Source organism: Macaca nemestrina, chromosome 19, assembly GCF_043159975.1.
Source record: "Macaca nemestrina isolate mMacNem1 chromosome 19, mMacNem.hap1, whole genome shotgun sequence".
NCBI lineage: Eukaryota > Metazoa > Chordata > Mammalia > Primates > Cercopithecidae > Macaca > Macaca nemestrina.
Window position 1 is genome coordinate 56,629,664 of NC_092143.1, and position 26,753 is coordinate 56,656,416.

Genomic DNA, 26,753 nt, shown 5'->3' on the forward strand with positions numbered 1-26,753 from the left:
GAAGTTGTACAAACACTGTCGTATACCTCCTGCCCAATTTAAAAAATGTGATTAGCCCGGGTGCGGTGGCTCACGCCTATACTCCCAGCACTTTGGGAGGCCCAGGCAGATGGATCACCTGAGGTCAGGAGTTTGAGACCAGCCTGGCCAACATGGTGAAAGCCCGTCTCTACTAAAATTATAAAAATTAGCCAGGCGTGATGGTACACGTCTATAATCCCAGCTACTTGGGAGGCTGAGGCAGGAGAATCACTTGAACCCGGAAGGCAGAGGCTGCAGTGAGCCAAGATCCCGCCACTGTACTCCAGTCTGGGCAGCAGAGCCAGACTCTGTCTCAAAAAAAAAAAACCCAAAACAACAACAACAAAAAATGCGATTAGTTACTGATGATACTTAAGAGTAAAATGATACAAAGAGAAGTGCCATCCCCACCCCTTTGTTGCTAACGAGCTAATAATACTTGAAGAAATCGTTGCCCTCACAAGTCACTATGATTGTGATGGTATTGTGAATTGATACAGTCTTTTTTGCAATATTTTGATAATACATAGCAAGACAGAATTTGCTATTCTCCTTTGATCCTCAACAAGCAGAGGCTTGGGACATGCTTGAAAGAAATACTTTGAAAGGAGAAAAATCGTATATTCATAAAGATGTGCCTCCCAGCATTAATTATAATAGTGAAATTAGAAACAACCTAAGTATTTTAAAATACATAGTTAAGTAAATAATATGGATATGGAAAAAAAATGGAAATACATTCAGATAAAGGAATGTGCGGTTGCCTTTGTTGTTGTTGTTTTTCTTTTTTCTTATTTATTTATTTATTTATTTATTTATTTTTTAATAGAGATGGGATCCTACTGTGTTGCATAGGCTGGTCCCAAGCTCCTAGGCTCAGGTGATCCTCCCATCTCCCACCTCGGCTTCCCAAAGTGCTGGGATTTCAGGCACAAGCACAGTGCCCAGCTGATTGGGTTTTGTTTTGTTTTGTTTTGTTGGAATGGTTCCTTTAATGTGGAAGTAATGTTTTAACAGTAAAAGCTGAAAGTACTTCCCTCATGAGACTATTTCTTTGAGCTCTTTGCAGCAAACTGAAAACTGATTGGCTCTTTGAACTGGCTCCAGAGTCATAGCATTTCTCAGGCTTCCCTTATTTCCATTATCTGAGAACTTCTATGCAATCCTGGGTGATCTCTTATTGTAATACTCAGTAGCCTTGTGGGCATGGTTTTCAGAATGAGTTGTGAATCGCTTATGCATACGAATTAATGAGTCTTAGCTATTTGGTTCTCTTAAAGTAGTATTCTTCAAAAGCATGTTTTCTGGGCCAGGCGTGGTGGCTCATGCCTGTACTCCCAGCACTTCAGGAGGCAGGTGGATCACCTGAGGTCAGGAGTTTGAGAGTAGCCTGGCCAACATGGTGAAACCCGTCTCTACTGAAAATACAAAAATTAGCCAGGCGTGGTGGCAGGTACCTGTAGTCCCAGCTACTTAGGACGCTGAAGCACGAGAATCACTTGAATCCAGGAGGCAGAGGTTGCAGTGAGCTGAGATCACACCACTGCACTCTAGCCTGGGTAACAGAGCAAGACTCCATCTCAATAAATAAATAAATAAATAAATAAAAGCATGATTTCTGTTAAGACTAAGGTCAGTATTTCCTATACAGTCTTATGTTTCTCATCTTAGTTGTTTTGTTGTAAGAAGCATTTGTCTTTTGTCTTCTTTCCAGTTGTTTCTTTAATCATATTTAAGGAGTGTCCATAAGGAGAGCTTTACTTCCTTGAGGATTAAAGCCCAACAGTACTGAGCTATTTGTCTGTCAAAATGTCTGCAAAATTGGGAAAGTCATCATCACTCCTAACACAAATTTCAGAGGAGTGTAATGGGATTCTGACAGTGAAGATGGAAGAGGAAGAACAGACCTGTGATCTGGACTCTAACCTCCACTGGAGCAGCAGCTATAGCCCAGAGACCTTCCACCAGCAGTTCAGGCAGTTTGGCTACCAGGATTCACCTTGGCCCCGGGAGACTCTGAGCCGACTCCGGGAACTTTGTCATCTCTGGCTGAGGCCGGAGGTGCACACCAAGGAGCAGATCCTGGAGCTGCTGGTGCTGGAGCAGTTCTGGCCATCCTCCCAAAAGAGCTACAGGCCTGGGTGCAGAAGCATCATCCAGAGAATGGAGAGGAAGCTGTGACTATGCTGGAGGATGTGGAGAGAGAGCTTGATGGACCAGAGCAGGTAAGAAGGATTCCTGTGGAGATGAAGCCCCAGGCTGAGTCAAGAGTGCTGGCACATCACTGGGCGTAGAGCTCTCAAACTGTATTCCCGGTCAGCACAACTTGATGTGTAGGGGTGAAAGTACTAATGGGTGTCCCAGCAAATAGAAGGTGGCTTTACTTTTTACCTCCCTTTTCCTGTGTCCATGATAGTTTTTGCATAGTTTATTCTCTGTCATTTTATCCTCAAGTCCCAATCTCATGGTGTTCTTCAGCCTCAGTTATTCCTGTTTTTAGGTCTTTTTTGGACAAAGGAAGGACGTGATTGCAGAGAAGCTAGCACCTTCAGAAATCACTGAGGAATTGCCAAGTAGCCAGCTCATGCCCATGAAGAAGTAGCTCCAGGGAGCATCATGGGAACTTCAGTCCTTAAGACTGCATGGTGAGGGGCAGGATTCAGTTCATGATGGAAGGTGTAGGGGCCCTCTGCTCACCACACACATCTCGGCTGATTTATGCAAGAGGCCTCAAATCTCCCGCTGTCATCTTCTTACTGTGGAAACTTCTGTTATTTGTCCTACTAAATGAAGATCTTCAGTATTCTGTTCTTCTTTTTCAGATATTCTTATAAAATCTTTAGATATTAAATCCCTGACATCTCCATCAGGGTTTTCATGCCTTTTTAAAGTAGCCCTTTTATGTTCGGGCAGCCCTTGAGGCTTGTCTGTGGGACCCCAAGGTACACAGCCCAGAGACCACTGATCCTAATCATTTCCTATATGACTGCTCAGTTACTGGTGGGATCTAGTAGCAAAATTGCCCATATTGCTGCTAAGGTGACTTTGTTCTCATACATTCTTTGAATACATTTCTCTACTCCCTCACATCCTCAACTGGCCTCAACTGATCTTTGCATTGCTTTCTATAAGTTCTCCAGAATAGCTGTGTAGCAATCTGTTCTTCCACTGCAAATACTAAACAAATAAGTGCTATGGAGAAAAAATAAAAACAAAACAGAGAATAAAGGGGTTAGATGAAGGTAAGAAGTGGAAATAAGGCTGAGTTAGAGACCTTATGGGTTGTGACTGCTTGCTCCTGCTTCAGCCAGAGTAGCTGTGTTTTCATCTGTTTCATATATTGGAACTCAATGTAAAATTTCATTTGATAAAAGGGCCACGCTACTGTAAACAGAATAGCGGGGATAGGATCTTATTATATAGAGTGGTAGGAAGGCCTCTCTGATGAAGCAACGTTTGAGCAGAGACCTTCCTTCTAGATGATCATCTTGGATAAAATAGGAGCCAGAGATTAAGAGGGAAATCCTACTTGGGAGCATCGCCTTCTCTCCCTCCAGCACTGCTTCCATAGTTCAGGAGTGGCTGATACCTAAGCAAGGTTAGAGTTTTTCCAAGGGAATTTTTATAAGAAACTACACAAAGAAAATACAGTAATTTAGAAAGATTTAGAAAACATTGCTTACCCTAACTTGGCAAGTACTGACTCTCAGAAGGCTTATACTGGGACACGTAATACCTCCAGTCTAGAAATTGTCTTAGTTTACTTAGAAAAGTGAAAGTCTTTTCAGGAAAAAGTATTTTCCATCAGGAAAGAGAGGGAGACCATCCCAGACTCAGCAGGGTGTGGTAGTGACTACAGAAGTATCAACCTCAAAGCCAGGTGTGGCAAGAACCACATCCTACCTGTGAGTGTCCTCATGGAGGCCTTTCCTACATTTTTTTAAAGATTCATAGAAATTTGAAACAGAATGCAAAAGGTCCAGGATCTTGCAGTACATGGCAGAGAGAACCAGCATCATGTGATAGAATAATAGAACCATTTCTTAAGGCCACAACATGATTTCTGTGGTACTGAGTCATGTCTTATCAAAGCTTCTGGGAGATGATCTTGGTCTCAGTGCTGTAAAGTATTAATTGATGCCAGGATTTTGATAGTAATGACTAATCATTGAGGTCACTTTGAAATACAAACTAGCAAAAATGAATTTGAGACAGAATCCTTACCATTTATAAAATGATTTCCACTTAAACTAGTAACAATAAATGAGTATGCCATATGCTATGGTTTGAATATTTGTGTCCTCCAAAACTGACGTTGAAACTTAATCCCAAGTGTGGCAGTATTGAGAAGTGACGCCTTTGAGAGGCAATTGGATTATCACCCCTGCCCTCATGAATGGATTAATTCATTCATGGATTAATTCATTCATGAGTTATCATAGGAGTAGAACTGGTAACTTTATAAGAACAAGAAGAAAGGGCTGAGTTAGCATGTTAATATGCTCAGACCCATCACTGTGAAATGCCCTTCACTGCCTCAGAACTCTTCAGAGAGTCTCCACCAGCAAGAAGGCTCTCACCAGGTGCACCCCTCCACTCTGGACTTCTGAATCTCCATAACTATAAGAAATTCTTTTTATAAATAAATTACTCAAATTCAGGTATTCTAAGCAACAGAAAATGGACTGAGACACCACATTTGTGAATAAATACAAGAAATAATTTTAAATTCCTTTTGTAATAACTATTTAGACCCATTTGATTTGATTTGATTTGATTTTTATGTAGGTTTTTTTTTTTTTAAGTTAGGTTTATTTAGTTTGCTGCAGCAAGAAAGAGAACACGGCACAGAAACTATGGGAGGTGTTATTAAGAAGGAATTGGGAAGGGCTTATGTTAAGATTTGAGCTTATGTTGGGTGATTCTAAGGAGATTGTAGAGACAGCAGGTAGATCCATTTTTAATAAATTCTAAAGAGTAAAACAACTCAGTTTTCTTATTCAGTATCACACTCCATCACTAACTGTTCTCCCCAGACCACCTTTCTCACCCCATCCTTTTGATGAGGCCTTGAGAGGGCCCAGGGGATCACTTATCATCAGTGCCTCTCTGGGTTGCTTTTAATCTTATTTATATAATTACTTCAGCTCCAGCCAAGTCATGTCCCCAGTCATGTCCAAAACTGTTGTACTTTGCTTTTGTAAACTCATTTTAAGCTCCTGTCTTTCAGCAGCTTCAGTTAAAATGCCACCATGAGGATAACTAAAGTGATTTCTTCAGGTAATGCATCCACATTACACTGGCATTTCACATCTGAGTTAGCAGTTCTGCTGGAGCTTTAGGCACCCTGAGTCATAAGGCCCTCTGCATCAAGCCAGATTTGTGTGCCGCTTGAGTGACTGCAGCCCATAAGCAGCCATGTACATTTTTCATAGATGTTAAAAGTAATACAAAATAATACAACAAACAGCCATTCAACCAGTAATATAACATCCATACAGGAGTAGAGGTTTTTCATCGATGGGTACTATGCTACCCTTGATCTTTTGAGGTACTAGTTATCCTAGTCTATATTCTTCCCTTTATTTGCCTAACTTATATTTTCTTACTTTATTTTCCACATTCCCTTTTGGCCCTTTGGCTTTCTTCAGCTCATTTCTTTGTATAGTTATTGATTCCTTTATGATTATTTAGCTTTTATTTGTTTATTGATACCCCAGTACTAAATCTTGTTTCTTACTCCCACTGGCGCATTGGATTCCTCTCCTTCAAGCTATCTCTCTGTATCTCCAATCATTTCTTCTTTTTAAGCCCTTTCTTTCCTTCCAGACTTTCCTTAGTTTCTGATGTCTTTTTATCCTTATTCCTTATTCTGTCTTTTCCGTAGAACTTTTCATCTTTATAGTGTAGTTGACTGCCTCCTCAGTATGTAAACCTTTCTCTTTGTCTTATATAATCTTCTCAATATTTTGTCTTACACTCTCCATCCTTCACATTGTGTGTTGTTTTATAAACATGCTAGCAATAATCATGTATATTTCATTTGGATCATTCTTTCTCTTTCCTGATGACATTCATTTTTCTATTTCAGATGAAGACATCAAAACTACAAATGTGAAATCCGCAGCAAGGCAGAAGACTTCTTTAGGCATAGAACTGCACTGCAATGTCTCTAACATCCTTTATATCAATGCCTCCCAGAGTTCCACATATAGAGCAACCTATGAACAAGACGGTAGGCTTGAAAGGAGACAAGGAAACCCTTCTCGGAAAAAACAACACAAATGTGATGAATGTGGCAAAATCTTTAGTCAGAGCTCAGCCCTTTTTTTTACATCAGAGAATCCATAGTGGAGAGAAACCTTATGCATGTGACAAGTGTGCAAAGGCATTCAGCCGAAGCACGATTCTGATTCAGCATCGACGAACCCATACTGGTGAGAAGCCCTACAAGTGTCATGACTGTGACAAAGCCTTTCGTCAGGACTCGAATCTTTTTAGACATAGGAAAAGACACATTAGAAAAGAAGTCCCATAAGTATCATGAGGGAATCAAAGCATTTACTCAGAGCTATTTCAGCACAAGGGAAGACGCAAGGTGCAAACGCTCCTTAGTACAAATCAGTGGTCTTAGTAAGCACCAGACTCCTTTCAAGAGCCATGAAAGCCACAGGAGAGAAGGTTGAAGATCTCATGTCAGCATAATTTGCTTTCCTGCTTATTAATGCAGTGTCAATTCTGATGTTTGCCATTCCAAAGCTTAATTCAGATTTCCATCCCTACACAGCTCTTGAAAAGGCATTCTCAGACATGTTCTACTATTTTCATTATTAACACATATAATGAACTAGTATATATCTTTTTAGACAAGTTGTTTTTTCCCTCATTGAGAAGGAATGTTTGAGTTACTCAGTGTAAAAATAGATATTCTCCTCCATTTCATAACTTAAGCACTAGAATTCTAAAGACCAAAAATTAAAGCACTCAAAAAAAATTCCTGGCTGGGTGCGGTGGCTCGTGCCTGTAATCCTAGCACTTTGGGAGGCCAAGGCGGGGAGATTGCCTGAACTCAGGAGTTCAAGACCAGCCTGGACAACATGGTGAAACACCGTCTCTACTAAAATTCAAAAAATTAGCCAGGCGTGGCGGCATGCGCCTGTAATCCCAGCTACTTGGGAGGCTGAGGCAGGAAAATTGCTTGAACCTGGGAGGCGGAGGTTGCAGTGAGCTGAGATCATGCCACTGTACTCCAGCCTCAGAGACAGAGCGAGACTCCGTCTCTAAAATAAAATAATAAAATTCCTATTTTGTCTTCTGTTACCAGATTCAAAATATGAACATAGGATTGCAGAGGCCCAAAATAATATGTACTTCAAGACTAGGCTGAAGTGTCCCAGGTCACTTTCAGGAGGCAGAGAAATAATGGGCCTTATCTCTTATGAAAGCACACAAGAGCCTCCATACTACTGATATCAAGTGAATTTCCTATGTTGGAAAAAAATAATCTCCTTTGCAATGTAACTTGGAAATAAGTCAATGGAAACATGAAAATGACTGCATGTCTACAAGGAGTCAGCTAAACAAGGAATGTTTTCATAACAATATTATTCTGTGGGTGCTTCTGTAATTAAGATGATGATCATCTTAATATAAAGAAAAAAGGGAGATGAACGAAATTGTCAAACGAGTGATGTACCACAAGTGTTGGCAAGTACAGTGTGTGATGGAGAAATGTACCACAGCTTAACTAGAGGAAGCCCTTAACTGCTGATGACAATGCTTCAATGTCCCTTTTTCTGACACAAATCAGCTATGAATATGTTTCAGGCATCACAAGACAACCTTTTCAGAGTCGTCTGCATTCTTAGTAAGATGAGTTTCTAGACATGCTGTCATGAAATGAGACCCTGGTTTTGATGCTCTTGTACATATGGACAAATCACTGAAGTTCAATGTAAAGGGTCCACTGCAGTCCCTTATAAACAATTGTTGAACCTAACCATTATAGTTTATAAGTTTTAAGACATTTATGGGATATCTTATTTGGCTTATATATGGGATATGAGTAGCTATAAGTTTTACCTGTATTTAATTCAGCCAGATTCCCTGTTGAAAAATAAAATTACTGAATCATACATTATTAAAATTATTCTGACAGTATAAAAACAACATAATTATCTCTTTTCCAGAGATTTTTGATAAAACTCTGTAATGTTACTACAATAATACATGTGTTGTGTTTTCCATGGTGTTACAGTTACCCAATATGAAGGCAAACATCAGAAATCAAAGTCCTTGGAATAAGGGAAAAGACTCATAGTCAACTTCTTTGTCTGGTTGGGTTCCTCATAAAGTGTAAAACATTTCATTCTTGGAAAATCCAACCGTATCTTCTGGAGTATCTCCAGAAATTGGCTTAGAGGAGCTCCAAATATGTGGAATTACCACAGTCTACTTAGTTACTATGCTGATAAATATAAGATTAGTAGAAGAAGTGAGTGCACATTTTATTATAGAATTTTCTAATAGTGATTATGATTTGTAGTTCTAGTGAATATGAATTTTATATTGAGTTGTGTGTATTCTGAGTCACTAAAAATGTAGGATGCTTTTTATTTGGGGCCCATTCTCTTTGTAATTACGGAGAGGAACTAACCATCTGTTGAAACAACAAATGCCTCAGAGATGTGTATATTGTGAATTACTGCTTAAATACGGAAAGAGTTTCTTAGGTTCTGTGTGAATAAGATGGCAGAATCTAAATCAAGTATTTTGAAGGAAGCACCTATCTTCACTTGGTGCTGCTGTCAACTTTGTAAGGTTGCATTCTCTTTATTGTGAATAATATGAATGTCTTCACCAGAAAGTGGCGTGAATCATATCGTCTATGATGAATCTTTAAAGGGTGTTTCTGTGTACTTTGAATTTCGTAGTTATGTAGGTATCCTAATGAGTGAATGGTACTAGTTTATATAAAAGGAGAATTAGTTAAGCTAACCTTGGTTTTAAAAATTAGCATTTTATTAGCATTTATTATTAACCATTATATTGATTAATTTTCAGGGATAGTAAATACTCCAAAATGAAATTGGTATTGTTTTATGGCTTTCACTTTATCTGGGCCTTCAAGGTTACCAATAATCCTTTGTGGTTTGTTTGTTTTTGGTTTTGTTTTTGTTTACCACTCCTATTCTCTTCAGAGACCAAGTCAAATGTTCATCACTGTCCGTACAACAGTGGCTTAACACAGCAAGCCTTTCTGTGTTAGGAATGCTTCTGGTTGCAAAATCCATCTTTGGTGGTTTAAACAAATAGGAATTTTCAACCCGAAATCTGGAAGGTGGGTTGCTGGCTCTTAATCAGCAGCTGGAAGGTCTAGCTTTACCTCATGCTATTTTGTCCGATTTTCGAGAGAGCTGTCACAGCTCTAGGAACTGGGATTAAGTCAGGAAGAAAGGACAAAGACAGCCATGCTAAGCAAAAAGCTTTCCAAAAACCCTATCAAAATCTTGCTTGTGTTTCATTGTTACAAGTGTGGTAGGGAAAGCATTTTCAACCTCTAGAGGGAAAGCAGGGCAGATGGGGGTTGAGGACGACATTGGGTTAGCCAACCGTGTTTGCCATACTAATCCTTTGTCACCTTACTCCTTATGAGCAGACAAGTATGTTTTGCTTCCTGCATTAAAGGAAAAAAAGATAAGAACTCTTACAAGTTCCTGTGACTAAATTTGCCAAATTATTTACACTTTACCCATCATTTCCTTTCCCTCTTCTGAGAATGAGAGAGGGGTCTTTCCCCTCTGAGCCTCACAGCATTCTCACCTCTGAAAGGCCTTGGCTTCCAGTCATTCTTCCTCTCTTCTGTTTCTTCACTCTCTGCCTTCCTTCTGCATCCATCCCTTTAACACTTAAATATGCTGTTGTGACCCTCCCTCCTACCCTATATTTTTCCAGCTCACACTGGCAAAATTCAAGATCGTGGCCAGTCCCTGAGTGAGGGGAATTATGTGACCCTTAACTTTGCCCTCTTCATATGCATTCATCTCTCAACCAGAGTAATCTTGCTAAGGCATACATTTTATCATGCCCTTTTCCTGTCTAAGACATAGGCTTTCCCTTGTTTTAGGATAAAGTCAAAACTGCTAAACAAGATTTTTAAGGCTGTTTGTGATCTGACCACAGCTTACCACTTCAGCTTCAGCTCTTGCCATTGCCTCTGTGCTTCAGCCATTATGAATTGTCAGAAGTCCTCCAGCCTTTGGACCTTTCCATGTACTCTTTTTGAACGCCTATCTAGCTTTCGCATGTTGCCTAATTCCTGTGTATTCTGCATGTTTTAGTTTAGGTACCACTTCCCTAACACCCAAAGAGTAGGTTGGGGAGGACCACCACACTCTTATGTTAATTGCATATCAGTCTGTTCTTATCCTTACCATTACATTTATCTCATGAAATAAAATATTTTTAAAGTATTAAATTGCAAATATGGCTTCAAGGAACAGGAGAATAAATGACACCTTGGGGTGGAAAAAGTTACAGAGTAGCAAAAAGAAATATTTTTAAGGCTCTCCTAGTCCTGGAAAGAGTGAGTGAGAGGATGACAGGGTCAGGCACAGGGTGTCCTTTCACCTCTGCTGCCCAACCCCTGCAGAACTGTGGAGGGGGTTAGGGGAGAATCAGGGGGAGAGGGCTGTGCCCCCTTGCCATTGAGTGCATCAGGAGGAAAATTGTTGAACAGACTGCTGGTGCTCCAACACTGAACTCTCATAAAAACGGCAATTCCATGTTAGGTAAATGGCCTCTGTCAGCTAGTATGTGGCTTGAAAGAGATATGGCAGTTTTCTGTACCTGGTGGGAACCTTGGAAAATAGCTGACTATAGAGCTGGAAAGTTGGAATAGTTGAGCAAGTAACCTTGTGGATCCTGTAGCAAAGAGCTGCAGGGCCCACCAGAGCTTAATGGGGACCTATAGCTCTTCCTAGAAACAAAGTGGAGGCAAATCACCAAGGAAGAGACACTGATCCCCAGCCCAACCAAAACAAACAGATGATTTGTTGCCGCAGGTTTGGTGAGCAAGCACCACAGAAGACCAGCTGCCCAGAATAAAAACCAGAGAAGATCAGAACAGCAAGCCCACCTAACACCCAATCCATAGCACCACCTCGTCACAGGGAATGTACGCCCCCCTCACCTTCTCAAGCAGATGGCAGAAAAGGGCAGAGTGAGAAATAGCCATGAGAGGGAGTTGAACTTAAAATGGACTGAAGAATTCAATTTAATAATTAATAACTAAATATAACAATTTAATTCAGCTCTTTCACCACCCACCCACCCACCCAGTGGGGCAAGGATTCAAGAAAAAAAGATTATCAGTTATAAAAAATAAACTACATTTTCCTTTGCTCATTTGAGAAGCAATGTGATAACTTTTTGCCCTGTTAAATGGAGATTATATCTATTTCTGTATTGACTCCACTATTTCATGTTGCTTGAGAGCATGAGCTGCCTCATTCATTTACCATTGTTTCCTAAGCATCTGGCACAGTACGTGGCCCATAATAGGCACTCAAATACTTGTGGAACAAAAATACTTGAAAATTATGTATCTGATAAGGGATTACTATCTAGAATATATAAAGAACCCCTCCAACTCAACAACAGAAATTTCAAAAATGGGCAAAGGTCATGAATAGACACTTCTCCAAAGAGGATACATAAATGGCCAATAAGCACACGAAAAGATGTCCAACGTCACTAATCATTAGGAAATGCAAATCAAAAGCACAACGAGATACCACTTCACAACGTTAGGATGGTAATTATTTTAAAAAGAAACAGGTATTGGAAAAGATGAGGAGAAATTGGAACCTTTGTGCATTGCCATTGGGAATGTAAAATGGTGTAGCTGCTATGGAAAACAGTTTGATGTTTCCTCAAAAAGTTAAACAAAATTCCCATATGATCCAGTAATTCCACTTCTATGAATATACTCAAAATATCTGAAAGCAGAGATTCAAACAGGTATCTGTATACCAATGTTCATAGCAGCATTATTTGAAATAACCAAAAGGTGGAAACTACGCAAATGACCATCTACATATGAATAAACAAAATTTGGTATAGACATACAAGAGAGTATTATTCAGCCCTAAAAACAAACGAAATTCTGATACATACTACAAGGATGAATCTTAAAAACACTATGCTAAGTGAAATAAGCCAGACAAGAAAAGACAAATATGATTCTGCTTATTTGAGGTACCTAGAATAGGCAAATTTGTAAAGACATAAAGTCAAATAATGATTACCAGGGGCTAGAGGGTAGGGGGAATGGAAGTTAATTGTGGATACATGGTTTCTGTTTAAGATGATGAAAAAGTTCTGGAAATGTAGAGTGGTGATAGTTGAATAACATTATGAATGTTCTTAATACCACTGAATTGTACACTTAAAAATGGTTAAAATGATAAATTTTTGTCATGTATGTATTATCACAATGAAAAACAAAAGCATTGGAAGAAACAAAAATGAAGCTGCTTTTTTATAATCCCTGCCATAATAAAGCTTATATTCTAGCAAAGAAAAAAAAATCTTGTGGAATGAATGTTTTTCAAAAGCAAAGAATCTGAAAGATAAAATCCAGATGTCCTTGGTGAAAGGACTGACTGTAAGCCCAAATAATGTTCCCTTTGCCACTAAACATTGAGGACAGGGGATGATGAGATTATCTAAGGAGCCCTGGAAGAATGTTCAAATGGATCATATAGGCCACAGATCCTCAATGGCTAGGAAATAACATAAAGATTGGTTGTAATTTCTTAGATTCAAAATTATTTTCTTGTATAAAGCTATATGTTTAATTACTTTGCTGATTCTCGAGATTTTGCTCAATGTATGTACATTATTGTCTGGGTGTATTAATCTTAGTTGTCTTTGAGTCTAAATGGTTTGTCTTCAACTGAAGTGTCATTTTTATTCAAAGGTGACAATGACATTGGGAGACAGCTTGCATAAGGTGTGGAACTCCAGTGTCATAGTTAATGATCAACCACATAGACATTTGGTATCTTTTCCTATATAGCTTAGGAGGCTCAATTCTATCCATCTTAGAAGTAGTTGTCAGGATTCTAGGTAGAATATCTCCAGTTGGACATGTTAATGTGCTGCATCAGAACTGGATCAGCCTATTAAACTTTGTTTTTTATTTTTTAGCTATTACCAGTCTTGTTACCTAGGTGGTTTTACGGTTTGACTTCTTAATATTTTTTCTACCCCAAATGATTAGTCCAAGCCAATCATGATCATCCAATTCCACCTGTGGGCCAGGCATGGTGGCTCACACCTGTAATCCTAGCACTTTGGGAGGCTGAGGCCAGAAGATTGCTTATGCTCAGGAGTTCAAGACCAGCTGGGTAACAAAGCAAGACCCCATCTTTTTAAAAAGAAAAAAAAAATAAAACAAAACAAAAACAATTACACCTGCCTGCTTTTGGTTTAGGAATGAGTATTTCACCCAATCCAGGCCAATGAGACATCAGGAGAAGCCTGCCCCATGACTTCTGGGAAAAGCTTGCTTTCTTCTAAAAAAAAGAGACAGATGATATCGTCCTATTCCCACATGTTACTGTGACTGGTTACGATGCTAGGAAATGCTGCATCAGCTGGAAGATGAAGCTGATACATGTGGAGGAAAGAGCTATGAAAACTGAAGGATTTTAAGCAGATAAATGTGAAGGGAAAAAATAGAAAACTACAGGAAAGCAAGACTGAAGCCCTGATGTACCATTCCTTCAAATAGCTTTATTAGAAGAAAATAAATATTTAAAATCAATTATCTAATCATCCACATTAATAAACGAGGGGGAAAAAAAACAAAAAAGCAACTTAAGCCAAGTAAGTAGGAGGGGGCGTAGAATGATAAAAACAAGAACAGAGGCTCTGACTCCAGGGAAGATAGAGTAAGCACACTCCTCCTGACCCCATCTCTCACACTAATTGGAAAGTTTGGACAAAATCTGAGGACTCTTCAAAGTAAATGACAGCAAGCAGACTGGGGAAGGAGGACAGAATTTGAAATCTACTAAACTAGCACTGAATTTACTATCTTCTCCACTTGGCATCTCTTTGCCTAGACTCAAAGGCAGCCTGAAACCCAGAAGTGCACACCGAGAATGAAGAGAAAGTTCCAAGATAAGAGTTCTGTTTCTGGCCTAAGGAATTGTACACTTAAAATGGTTAAAATGATCAATTTTTATGTTACATATATTTTATCACAATGAAAAACAAAAGTATTGGAAGAAACAAAAATGAAGCTGCTTTAAAAAAAAAAAAAATCCCTGCCCTAATAAAGTTTGGAGTAGGAAAGGGGGGTTCTAAGCGTCAGAGAGAATGGGGAAATCCCACATACAGTATTTTTTGCTTTATTTCCCTTCTCTTCTACCCCAGTCTTCAAGGAATACTATGACAGTAGCATTGGCATCAGCAGCACTGCAATGGCAGTAGTCTTTGAGAAGGCATTTAATTACATTAATTTATTTAATTATCTATTTATTTTAGAGACAGGGCCTCATTGTGTCACCCAGGCTGTGGGAAGGCACTTTAAACTCAGAGGGAGAGGAATACTTTGTTCTGAACAGAGCTGCTTTAGTCCCAAAAGCATGGAGCAAATCCCCATTGCTTTTATCTTCTCTGTGTCCTCTGGCTGCTTGGACCAGGATTCAGAATGCAGTTGGGAGAAGTAAACAGCAGAACTAAACCAGGAAACTAAAACCTCAGCTTTCTAGCTGAAAAACTGGTAAGAGAGGCCCCAGGGAGCCAGAAAAGTGATAAAGTTATTGCAAAGAGGATGGAGATCAAGTGAGATCCCCTAAAGTTTTGTAAGAGCCCCTCTGCTCACCTCTAAACTGCACATGTGTGGAGCTGACCCTAACTGGCACATCACAAGCATTAGAACTGAGCTACAAGATAGACTACCGCTTAGGCCCCAGATTGGCCACTGGGTGGCACACACAAAGACCCAAATTGAACTGGAAATGTTTGAAACCTGAACTGACACTGAAACTGCAGCCCACACAATGCAGATCAGAACTCGCAATCTGACCCTAATTAGGGCATTTGCCTGTTAAACAAAAACATCAACATTCTCCTTATGACTTAAATAATACCCAGGATCTGACAGCATAATATTGAAAATGTGCAGGATACAATGCAAAATTACTAGGCACAGAAAGAACCAGGAATATCTCAAGTTGCAAGAGAAAAAAAAATCAAGTGATGCCAACACTTAGATGATACAGACGTTAGGATTCACAGAAAAAACTTTAAGGCAAGTTTTATAACCATGCTTTGAAAGTAAGGGTGAATGAATGGAAGGATATATATCAGGAAAGAAATGGAAGATATAAAGAGGAAACGAATAGAAATTTTTAAAGTGAAAAATACACTGGAATCAACTATTGATATGTATGGCAACATAGATGAATCTCAAAGGCATTATGATGAATGAAAGAAACCAGCCTTAAGGGATTACATACCTTATAATTCCATTTTTATTACATTCTGGACAAGTCAATACTATTGTGACAGATGACAAATCTATGGTTGCCATGAATTAGGGATGTGGCAAAGGCGTGAGTACAACTTGATGGAGTTTTACAGAATGATGGAACTATTCTGTATCATGATTTTGGTGGTCGTTTCACAAATCTAAAACTCAGAAATATCTGCCCCCCACCAAAAGTGCCATATTTTGCTGTCAGTTAATTTTATTAAAAGAGAAGAACTCCATAGAGAATAATGAAACAAATAAACAAAGCCAAAAGTTGATTCTTTGAAAAATTAATAAAATTGATAAGCCTCATGCAAAACTTGAAGTCTTGATTAAGAAAAAAGAAACCAGAAATTAGCAATGTCAGGAATGAAAGAGGGGACATCTCTACAAACTTTAAAAAGATATTAAGGAACTATTTAGTATTATTAGACATTAAAAGTTATTAAGGAAATAATTGTGAACTTTATGCCAATAAATCTGACAACTTAAATGAATTAGATAAATTTCTTCAAAGATACAAACTATTTCCCCTTATATCTCATGGACCAGAAATGAATCACATACTCATTCCTCGCTGCCAGCAAGGCAAAGCAGTATCTGGCACAGGGAAGCAGAATGGTCCTGGATAGCTTAGCTCAATTACAATTTATTCTTACAGCTGGGCACACTCCCAGCTCTCCATCCAAAAAATCAGGAGTGTATTAGAAGTAAGGGGAAGCACTTTGTGTAGGAAGCTAACAATGCTTGCCTGTTAGGTTTTGCAATCAAAAGACTCCTCATACTATATACTTACTAGCTAAAATGGAATCTTTAAGCAATGTACTGAAAGCGCCCAGAGGGAGATACTTTTGAGCTGAAGGGGATTGAGAGCTCCAAAGCCTAGAAAAAAAATCAGTCTTGGATGGAATCTGATAACACCAAATCTGAAGGTCTATGCTCTCCCTTCCAATGTGAGCACTTTTTTTTTTTTCTTTTTGATCAGGATCTTGCTCTGTCCACAAGGCTTAAGTACAGTGATGCGATCACAGCTCACTGCATCCTCAACCCCTCAGGTTCAAGCAATCCTCCCAACTCGGTCTCCTGAGTAGCTGGGACCAAAGGTGCAGGCCACCATGCCCAGCCTGAAAACTTCTTGCTGGCTTCCTCCATTTCAGGGTGCCTCCCTTCCCTCTCAGCACACCATCTCATTTAGGAACCCTTACAGGCATTCTGCTCTTCTCTAGTAGCGCTCTACACTGCCTTGTGAATACTTGTTTTTTTTCTGTTGTTGCTGTTTATTTCCTTAATAAGAGATGGTAATGTTAAAAGAAGGAATCAAGCTGGACATGGTGGCTCACACGTGTAATCCCAGCGTTTTAGGAGGCTGAGGCGGGAGGATCCCTACCAGGAGTTTGAGGCTGCAGCAAGCTGTGATTACGCCACTGCACTCCAGCCTGGGCAACAGAGTGAGACCCCATCTCTTTTAAAGGGAAAAACAAAGAAGGAATCATGACTTCATTTTATTAATCTCTATATTTCTGGTACCCAGGTAGTATCTGTCTGGTAGTTTTGTTTGTTTTACCATTAATTGATGAATCAGATGTTTGGTATCAAGACAAGGTTGAAAGATTTGGCTGGTAAAGAAATGAGCCCTTTTTGAATTTAGACATATTATTATTTACACAGACATTGAAAGCAAAAGCAAGTGCCGGCCGGGCGCGGTGGCTCAAGCCTGTAATCCCAGCACTTTGGGAGGCCGAGGCGGGCGGATCACAAGGTCAGGAGATCGAGACCACAGTGAAACCCCGTCTCTACTAAAAAATACAAAAAATTAGCCGGGTGCGGTGGCGGGCGCCTGTAGTCCCAGCTACTCAGGAGGCTGAGGCAGGAGAATGGCGAGAACCCGGGAGGCGGAGCTTGCAGTGAGCCGAGATCGCGCCACTGCACTCCAGCCTGGGCAACAGCGTGAGACTCCGTCTCAAAAAAAAAAAAAAAAAAAAAAAAAGCAAGTGCCAGCTCTCCATGAGCTGTTGTCTCAGATACCAAAATGACGACACCAAAACAGAAGGGGCTGGATGACTACAGCATACGTTGTGGACACGTTGTTGCTGAGGGGTCAATGCCATGCTGCAGCTAAGCCTTGTTATAACCTGTGGCTGTACTCTAAGTGGCTAAGGCAGAATGGCTCACTGGAACCCGGGAAGCAATGAGAAACTGCCTCATGACAGTCTCTTTGGAAGACAGAGAGCTGAGTGGGAAATGGCCTTGCAGGAGCTGCTTACAAGTCTCTCATTGCGCTCATCTTCTGGGAGGATACCAAGGTGTTCTGCCAAGATTCAGATCAGCTGTGGTTCAGGCATTGCCTATGTGATCTATGTGGATATGTGCAAGATTGTCAGGCCCTGGTATGAAGCTGCCCCCTCCATTCAGGTTGTCCAGAGGAACATGATGTTTTATCTTGACTAGACCTTTAAGATGGCAACAAGGGCCACCATTCAGAAAAAATCCCAGAGGACCTCAGAAGGATGGTGTTTCAAAGCAGGTGTTATTAGCGTCTGCCTTCAAAAGAGTAAGTTAGTGAGGAAAACCTCACTGTGGTTTCCATGTAGTATTTTAGAAGGAATTAGGAATAGAATGGAGGCCAGGTACGGTGGCTCACACCTGCAATCCTAGCAATTTAGGAGGCCAAGGCAGGAGGGTCACTTGTGCCCAGGAGTTGGAGAGCAGTCCAGGAAACATAGGAAGACCTCATCTCTGAAAAACAAACAAACAAACAAATTAGCTGGGCATGGTGGAGCACACCCGTTGTTTAAGGACTTGTCAAAAGTGTAAGTCCAGCCTTCCACAAGCATTTCAAGATAAATTATTACGACATAAAATGGAGGCCTTTAATTAGGAGAGTGAAGTGGTTTGATTTGTAATTTTAAATAATCGCATCAGCACCAGTTTTATGGTATAAAATGCCCAGTTACTCAGGAGGCTGAGGTGGGAGGATCACCGAGTCCGGGAGGTCGAAGCCACAGTAAGCCAAAATTGCACCATTGCCCTACATCCTGGGTGACAGAAACAAACAGAATATAATCACAGGAAAAGGGTTTTGTAAAACTTTGCAACATTTTTAACTTCCCCAAGGTTTCGTTTGAGATTTTTGTTTTCCAACACTAATTAGATGTAAAAACTCATAAAACAAAAATGACTTCAGCTAGCCTTTATGAATCAGAAAAGAGGGAAAAGTTGGGAAGAGCAGCCAAGCTGCTTGGGGGCCGTATCCAAGTAGCAGAGTGAAAAGGCTGGATTTCTGAAGCTTCCTGCAATGAAGAGAGAAGTGTTAGCACGGGTTGTGAGAAAGGCTCTGGTCGGAGTGAAAAGCAATGGTATACCATCAGCTGCTGGCTCACTTGCTGTCTTCATGCACGAACCCAGCAGAGCCTGACGGCACTTTGCAGAGGGCATTTTCCCGAATGAGGCAAAAAGTCAAAGCCTGAGGAACTTGAAATGCTTATGTTAGGTTGGATCTACACTTTTGACCAGTCCTTAAACAACAGGGCTCCTTTGTGTGGTGTCTGATGCCAATCATGTGACCTAACTAAAGGCAGCGATGTAACCATCCCACAATTCATTTATTTATTCAACAAACATTTATTGTGTTCTCTATTTACCAGGCAGTCAGCTTCCGGGGTCTAGGCTGGGATGCTGTGGTGAACAAGACAGTCAAGGTCCCTGCCCTTAAGGGACTTAAAGGCAAAACAAAACAAAAAACAAGTAAATAAATGAGATCACTTCCATTAATAATAGTGCCATGAAGGGTCATGTGTCATGAAAGGCTGGCGGTGAGGCTGAGGATCTTGGGCCACACGGAGCTGAAGAGCTGAGGTGACTGGGGGCGCCAGGGTCTGGGGGTGCGGGCAGGCAACAGACCATGGGGGACTTACAAGACATTATAAGGAGTTTTTATGTCATAAATTATTATGGCATAAATTGGAGGGCTTTAAATAGGGGAGTGAAGTGGTCTGATTTGTAATAAATGATTGCGTCAGCAGCTGTTTTATGGTATAAAATGCCCAGCTTGAAGATGACCATGCATTCTACAAATTCACCGTGACATCGTTGCCAAAACCCTTAACCTGTCTCATCTAGTTTTCCTGACAAATAGGTCAGAATAAAGCTCCGTGACATAACTAGTGGGAGCCAAAGATTTGAATCACGTCTTGGTTTCAAATCTTGCTACCCACAAATGAGTTGTGAGCTCTTGTCAAGTTACTTACTGTATTTGTGCCTCAACTATCTCAGCTGTGAAATGGGGATAATGAAAGTTCCTACATCATTTATTTGTGAAAAAATAAATGACATGTAAAGCACGACGAGAGCGCCTGGCACAATGTAGTAAGCTTTCACAAATACTCGCTTTTATTCCTTCTTGCAGGGAATTACTTAGAGGATCCACAAGATAATGCACGTGAAAGGGCTTGCGAAACTGTAAGGACTATCTTAATGGTAGAGTCCTCTACTTTTAAACGGTCCAGAGGACGCTAGGCTGTTCGAGGCGCGAGGCCAAGCGCAGCCTCAATGCGGTCATTGTCGTGGGGCCGCCCCTCCCCCGCCCGGGGAGCTTCTCCATGGCAACGTGGGCTTTACCTCTCCCCGCCTCCTCAGGCCCGCAGACCGGAAGCAGCCCGTGCCGGGGGCTTCTGGGAAAAGGCTTGTGAACGGCGTTTCTGCGTCTGCCGTGGACAGCGAAGCTGCTGCGGTTCCTGAGCCAGAGGTTTGCGCCGGTGTGCGGGGAACGTTATGGGAGGGAGGGGGACACCGGGCTAGGGTCTGCGGACCTCTTAGCAGGAGCCGGCGGGGAAGCCTTCCCGGGACCTTCCTCAGCTTCCCGGGAGGCGCGGGGAACAGGCCGCGCTCTCCGCGCCTAGCAGTTGTGGGGCGGGGAGAGGTAGGCGGCAGGCTTGCTTGGGTCTTCGGCGTCTGCAGAGTGCTCTCTAACCCCCGGTGTCCTCCGAGACCCTCACCTTCCCCCTCCCCCACCGGCCGGTTTTGTTCTATTTCGAGGCCCTGGCGTCTCGCGGAGGGTTCTGGGAGTCGTGTTGGGAGGAGGTGGTATGGGGCGAGTCTTGCGCGGGGCTTTTGGGATTTGTAGTCCCACCGGCCGCAGGCGGAAGTGCCGTGGTTCCGACGCTGTTGTCACAGGGTGGTCTTTGGTCGTGTGAAATCCGCCGTCCTGAGTGCTGGGAAGAGGGGCTAGAGGACTGGCCGGGATCGGGGTACACAGCAGGTCTATGCAGCAGTAAGGTGGGCGATCACCTGGAACGAGGTGCTCTGACCAAACATTGTCGGGACCGTTGGCCTTCCCTCCATTTCCCACAAGCAGTATGCTCTACAGCATGAAAGGAAGAGAAATATATGTAGAAATAGTTGCACCGTTGATAAGCAGGGTCTTGGAATAGGAACAAATCAATGTTGGCTAGACCTTATTTATAAGGCCACCACACTCCAGGGTATTTAATTAAACCAGTATGTATTACTTGTCTGATAAGGCCTTTTCTGATTCCAGTCTTCATCTTGCTTGGGTTACGATAAGTTTTTTTAAGTTGTTGTTCATAGGCTGCATGGCTCATTGCTAGTATGTGTCGTAAACAACAGCACGGGCATGATAGTGCAAATAATAAAGGTCCAGAAACAGCATACAGTTTCCCTGAAGGTAGAACTGGGGAAACTGTGAGTCATCCAGTGTAAAGACAAGACACTGGACCACTGCAAGAAGTTAAGGTGCTAATGCGAGTGCCTTTTCTTAATAGAATTTTCTGTGATTAATGCCTATCATTATAAATATAAATGTACGTATGGTGTGGTGGGAGACTGAATATTTACGTATTATGTGCAAGATAATTTTTCAAAATATGTGATCTGTTTTTCACATATGATCTTTTCAATATTATGTGATCTGTTACTCAGCAAGTGAACATTTTTTCCACATATATTTTAAGTCCAAGGAGTTCTTAAATACCTTATTTTTTAAGTGGTAAAAATTTTTTAAGCACATAATAATAAAGCAAACCTTCGTTTTGGTTGAAACAGGGTTTCACTATGTTGGCCAGGATAGTCTCGATCTCTTGACCTCGTGATCCGTCCGCCTCAGCCTCCCAAAGTGCTGGGATTACAGGTGTGAGCCACCGCGCCAGGCCCAGCTTTTTGCTATTTTTAAATTCATTTTTTAGAGACAGGGTCTCACTCTGTTGCCCAGGCTGGAATGCAGTGGTGCGATCATAGCTCAGTGGAGCCTTGAACTCCTGGTCTTTAGTGATCCTCCTGCCTCAGCCTCCTATAGTGCTGGGATTACAGATGTGAACCACTGCACCTAGCCAGTTTTTATTTTTTTTTCCTTTTGGAACTTTTTTTGTTAAAAACTAAGACAAACACATGCATTAGCTTAGGCTTACACAGGGTCTGGATTATCAATATCATTGCCTTCTGCCTCCCTATCTTGTCCCACTGGAAGGTTTTCAGTAGCAGTAACGTGCATGGAGCTGTCATCTCTGTGATAACAGTGCCTTCTATAATAGCTCCTGAAGGACCTGCCTGAGGCCATTTTGCAGTTAACTTTTTTTTTAATAAGTAGAAGGAGCACACTCTAAAATAGTATAGTATGAAAAGTATAGTAAATACATAAACAAGTAACAGTCGTTTATTGTTGTTATCAAGTTTTATGTACCATACATAACTGTATGTGTTAAACTGGCAACACAACAGGTTTGTTTACACCACCATCACCACAAACATGTGAATAATGCATTAACCTTACAACAGCTACAGTGTCACTAGGTGAATCTTGAATTTTTCAGCTCCATTATAATCTTATGAGAGCACTGTCATCTATGTGGTCCTTCATTGACCCAAACATCATTTTGTTTTTTGTTTTTTTTTTTTTTGAGACTGAGTCTCACTCTGTCGCCCAGGCTGGAGTGCTGTGGCCGGATCTCAGCTCACTGCAAGCTCCGCCTCCCGGGTTCCCGCCATTCTCCTGCCTCAGCCTCCCAAGTAGCTGGGACTACAGGGGCCCGCCACCTCGCCCGGCTAGTTTTTTGTATTTTTTAGTAGAGACGGAGTTTCACCGTGTTAGCCAGGATGGTCTCGATCTCCTGACCTTGTGATCCGCCCGTCTCGGCCTCCCAAAGTGCTGGGATTACAGGCTTGAGCCACTGCGCCCGGCCTCCAAACATCATTTTGTAGTGCATGACTGTGTTGGGTTTTTTTAGGCCATCTAGTCTGTTGAAACTACTCAACTCTGCTATTGTAGCGTGAAGTATGAGTAAGTACAATTTTTTATGGACACATTCGTGTTAATTTCGTATCATTTTCACTTGTCATGAGGTATTCATTTGACTTTGGGGAGCTCCATTCCCTAAATATCATTAGGTATTCATTTGATTTTAGAGAGCTCCATTCCCTAAGGCACTGTGGTGAAGACCACAGCCATTTAAAAATGTGAAAATTATTATTGGTGCAAGAGTTGTACAGCAATGGGTGACAGGCTAGATTTGGCCGCGAAGCTGTAGTTTGCCAATTCCTAGTGTAGGTTATTGACTGGAATTTTTAACTCCATCAAATAACAAGTATCTTTTACTTTTACCAGTGTAAGTCCAAATTCTTAGGATATTTTTGCTTATTTATATATCTTTTATTTCTTGTGCCTCAGGAGTGCCTGTGAAGAAAACGGGGTATTGCCCTGAGGCTTATATTCTGCCTCAGTTGTATTTTCTTGAAATATTATAAATCAGAATGTCTGCACAGTCAGTGGAAGAAGATTCAATACTTATCATCCCAACTCCAGATGAAGAGGAAAAAATTCTGAGAGTGAAGTTGGAGGAGGATCCTGATGGCGAAGAGGGATCAAGTATCCCCTGGAACCATCTCCCAGACCCAGAGATTTTCCGACAGCGATTCAGGCAGTTTGGATACCAGGATTCACCTGGGCCCCGTGAGGCTGTGAGCCAGCTCCGAGAACTTTGCCGTCTGTGGCTCAGGCCAGAGACGCACACAAAAGAGCAAATCTTGGAGCTGGTAGTGCTGGAGCAGTTTGTTGCCATCCTACCCAAAGAGCTACAGACTTGGGTTCGAGATCATCATCCAGAGAATGGAGAGGAGGCAGTGACAGTGCTGGAGGATTTGGAGAGTGAACTTGATGACCCTGGACAACCGGTGAGCCTGCTTGTGTCATTTCCTGGGTCAGAAGCACTGGCATAGTAGTAGGCAAAGCTGCTGAATTAATTCCACTCAACTAAATTAGAATTAGGTTTATACCTTTTCCCCCATGCCCCCACCACTCCCTGTTATCTGTGCTTCTTTGCCATCTAGGCTTCTGGAATATTTGTTTTATGGGGTTTCTCTTACATGTTTTTAGTTCTGATTCTCATTATGGTTCCTTCTCTGAATCACATCTTTCTGTTTCCAGGTTTCTCTCCGTCGACGAAAACGGGAAGTACTAGTAGAAGACGTGGTATCTCAAGAAGAAGCTCAGGGATTACCAAGTTCTGAGCTTGATGCTGTGGAGAACCAGCTCAAGTGGGCATCCTGGGAGCTCCATTCCCTAAGGCACTGTGGTGAGGACCAGAACTCTGTGTGGACTAGAGGGTGAAAGAGAGCGTAGGCCGTTTGTTCCGAACTTTGCTTGTTCTCACTGGTTGGGGGGATCATATCACTCTTAATCTAAGATCTCAGTTTTTTTCTGATTAAGTTGATTTTGCTGGCCTCAGATCTTTTATTCCTACACATTAACATCTTCAGCCTTTTCTTCCCTTTGAGTTTCCTTCCTAAAAAGAGTTGCCCATGTCAGGCTAGCATTTGCCTTACTTTGAGCCAGCACCCACCCGTGGACCAAGTCCCTCTATTTTACATTCAGTATTACTTGTCATCCATTTTCCATCCTTTTACTTTCAATCTCCTGCCTAATTCCATTGGTACAGTAAGCTTACCTGAAAACCTTTTCTCATCTCTCTGTTGTATATCACTGAAGTCTTTCCAAATATTTATTTCTGATTTTCTTCAACATCTACCTAGAGTCATTTTCTTCTAAGAAGCTTCTTTTGTAGAAATTATATTCGGAGTGATTTTTTTCCTTTTTCTAAGTATTTATGCAAAAAAGCCTTCTTAGCTATAACATGCTTTAAAAGCAGAAAAAGCTTTTCTAAAAGTCAAAGTTGTATTAATTCACGAGACTGGTCTTTCCCAATATATTGGTCATTAACACCATATACTTATGTGTATCCTTTGATATGGCCCAGTATATTCCTAAAACTGCTAGATTGCTTTCTCATGTTTATGTGAACTAAAATGAAATTTTGTTTGACTCTGCTTTAGTAACCATTCCTTGAGGTAGTTGGAGATGGTGCTTATATGTCACTGAATGAGGTCTGAGCAGGTTTTCTTCACATCTGAGGGGACAGTTCCAGCCAATCAGAAGTTTTGGGGTGGGGCTGAAGTCTGCTGAAAATCTGCAGTTTTACATGTTTCATGGGACATTCTTCTGTGCAGTAAAGTTTGAGAAGCATCATTCTTGATATATGGGGTTGATATTTTCAACTTCTCATCATCTGAATTTTAGAGTGACTTTTCACCTATGTTTAAATAGCCTTATTTCAGCTGTCTAGTCTCTTCCACACTTGGGAATTTCTGTTTCCTGTGTGCCATTTGTCTCCACTTAATCTTCAAACTCACTCCTCTGTTTTTCAAGTCTCCAAACCTCACTGTCCTCTAACCTTTCAGTCTCTCTCTCTTAGCCTTATCTCCTGACTTTATCTTTTTGTTAATTATTTACTATTTCCCTCTTCACTGAAGGCAGTTGCTAACCCTAGATTAACTGTATCTTTACTCCTTAAGGCATGAAGTTTCAGAAGAGTCTTAAATGACACTTGCCGTTATCTCTGCCTGCATGTGAGTGATGCTACTACCTGTTGGTAATTCAGGCTTTTCTTTCATTGGACACGTTTCACTGGCTTAGAAATAACCATTTTTCTAAGTACCATGACAAATATCACATGGGGCAAGCTTCTTTTATTGGAAAACTTTCATTTATTAGGGGCATACTGAATTTTTATGTCATGTGTTTGGTTAACACAGGATGCCCCCAGCTTATCTTCAGCCCCTTCTTGTCAAGACTCCTGTGTTCTGCTTTTAGCCTAACATTGGCTGTGACCTGACTTGTCTTGTTCATTTCAGAAATAGCCACTTTCTGATAGGTTTTTAAAATTTATGTCTTTGTATTTTGATGTCTCCCTTTCTCAAAGCAAAAGAACATTATAATGATTTCCTAGTGGCCAATTTTATTTTATTTTTATTCTTACAACGTTTCATCCATACCTAGCCACATAACTTTGACTATCTCCCTAACCATCTTAGAATCTACCCTCTTTCTGCCCTTTGTTTTCTGACTACCGTTTATAAACCACTTGCCTATGTTTTATTCAGAGATCTCTTATATCATGATGTTATACTGTTATTTCAGAGTAATTTCATTTTTTCTTTTTTGAGAACAGGCCTTAACACCGTTTCAGAGTGGTTTATAGATGTGTGCAAGCTATTTAATTCATTAAAAAAATTTTTTTTCGGTTTCTTTTTCCCTTAATAGATAATGAATGATATTTACATTTTCTGTTTTTTTCAGATGATGATGGTAGGACTGAAAATGGAGCACTAGCTCCAAAGCAGGAGCTTCCTTCAGCAGTAGAATCCCATGAAGTTCCTGGTACTCTCAATATGAGTGTTCCTCAGATTTTTAAATATGGAGAAACCTGTTTCCCCAAGGGCAGATTTGAAAGAAAGAGAAATCCCTCTCGAAAGAAACAACATATATGCGATGAATGTGGAAAACACTTCAGTCAGGGCTCAGCCCTTATTCTTCATCAAAGAATTCACAGTGGGGAGAAACCTTATGGATGTGTTGAGTGTGGGAAAGCATTCAGCCGAAGTTCCATTCTTGTGCAACACCAGAGAGTCCACACTGGAGAAAAACCTTACAAATGTCTTGAATGTGGGAAAGCCTTTAGCCAGAATTCGGGGCTTATTAATCATCAGAGAATCCATACTGGGGAGAAACCTTATGAATGCGTTCAGTGTGGGAAATCGTATAGTCAAAGCTCAAATCTTTTTAGACATCAGAGAAGACACAATGCAGAAAAACTTCTGAATGTTGTGAAAGTTTAAGAAA

General features: G+C 41.0%; 1 protein-coding gene and 1 long non-coding RNA gene across 2 annotated transcripts; one reads left to right on the forward strand and one right to left on the reverse strand.

Annotated features, from left to right (window-relative positions):
• The first annotated feature begins 1,690 nt into the window (after nucleotides 1-1,690).
• On the forward strand, nucleotides 1,691-26,753 carry LOC105498814 (zinc finger protein 24). The gene is given in 9 exon segments (XM_071085361.1): nucleotides 1,691-2,128; nucleotides 2,131-2,246; nucleotides 2,522-2,666; nucleotides 6,113-6,348; nucleotides 6,350-6,556; nucleotides 20,049-20,486; nucleotides 23,324-23,749; nucleotides 24,003-24,150; nucleotides 26,211-26,753. Coding segments are annotated over 9 exon segments (2,553 nt in total). The 5' UTR covers nucleotides 1,691-1,830; the 3' UTR covers nucleotides 26,750-26,753.
• On the reverse strand, nucleotides 18,077-19,197 carry LOC139360034 (uncharacterized). The gene is made up of 2 exons (XR_011616946.1): nucleotides 18,931-19,197; nucleotides 18,077-18,304 (listed from the first exon to the last, which is right to left on the reverse strand). It is a non-coding gene; the product is annotated as an uncharacterized lncRNA (long non-coding RNA).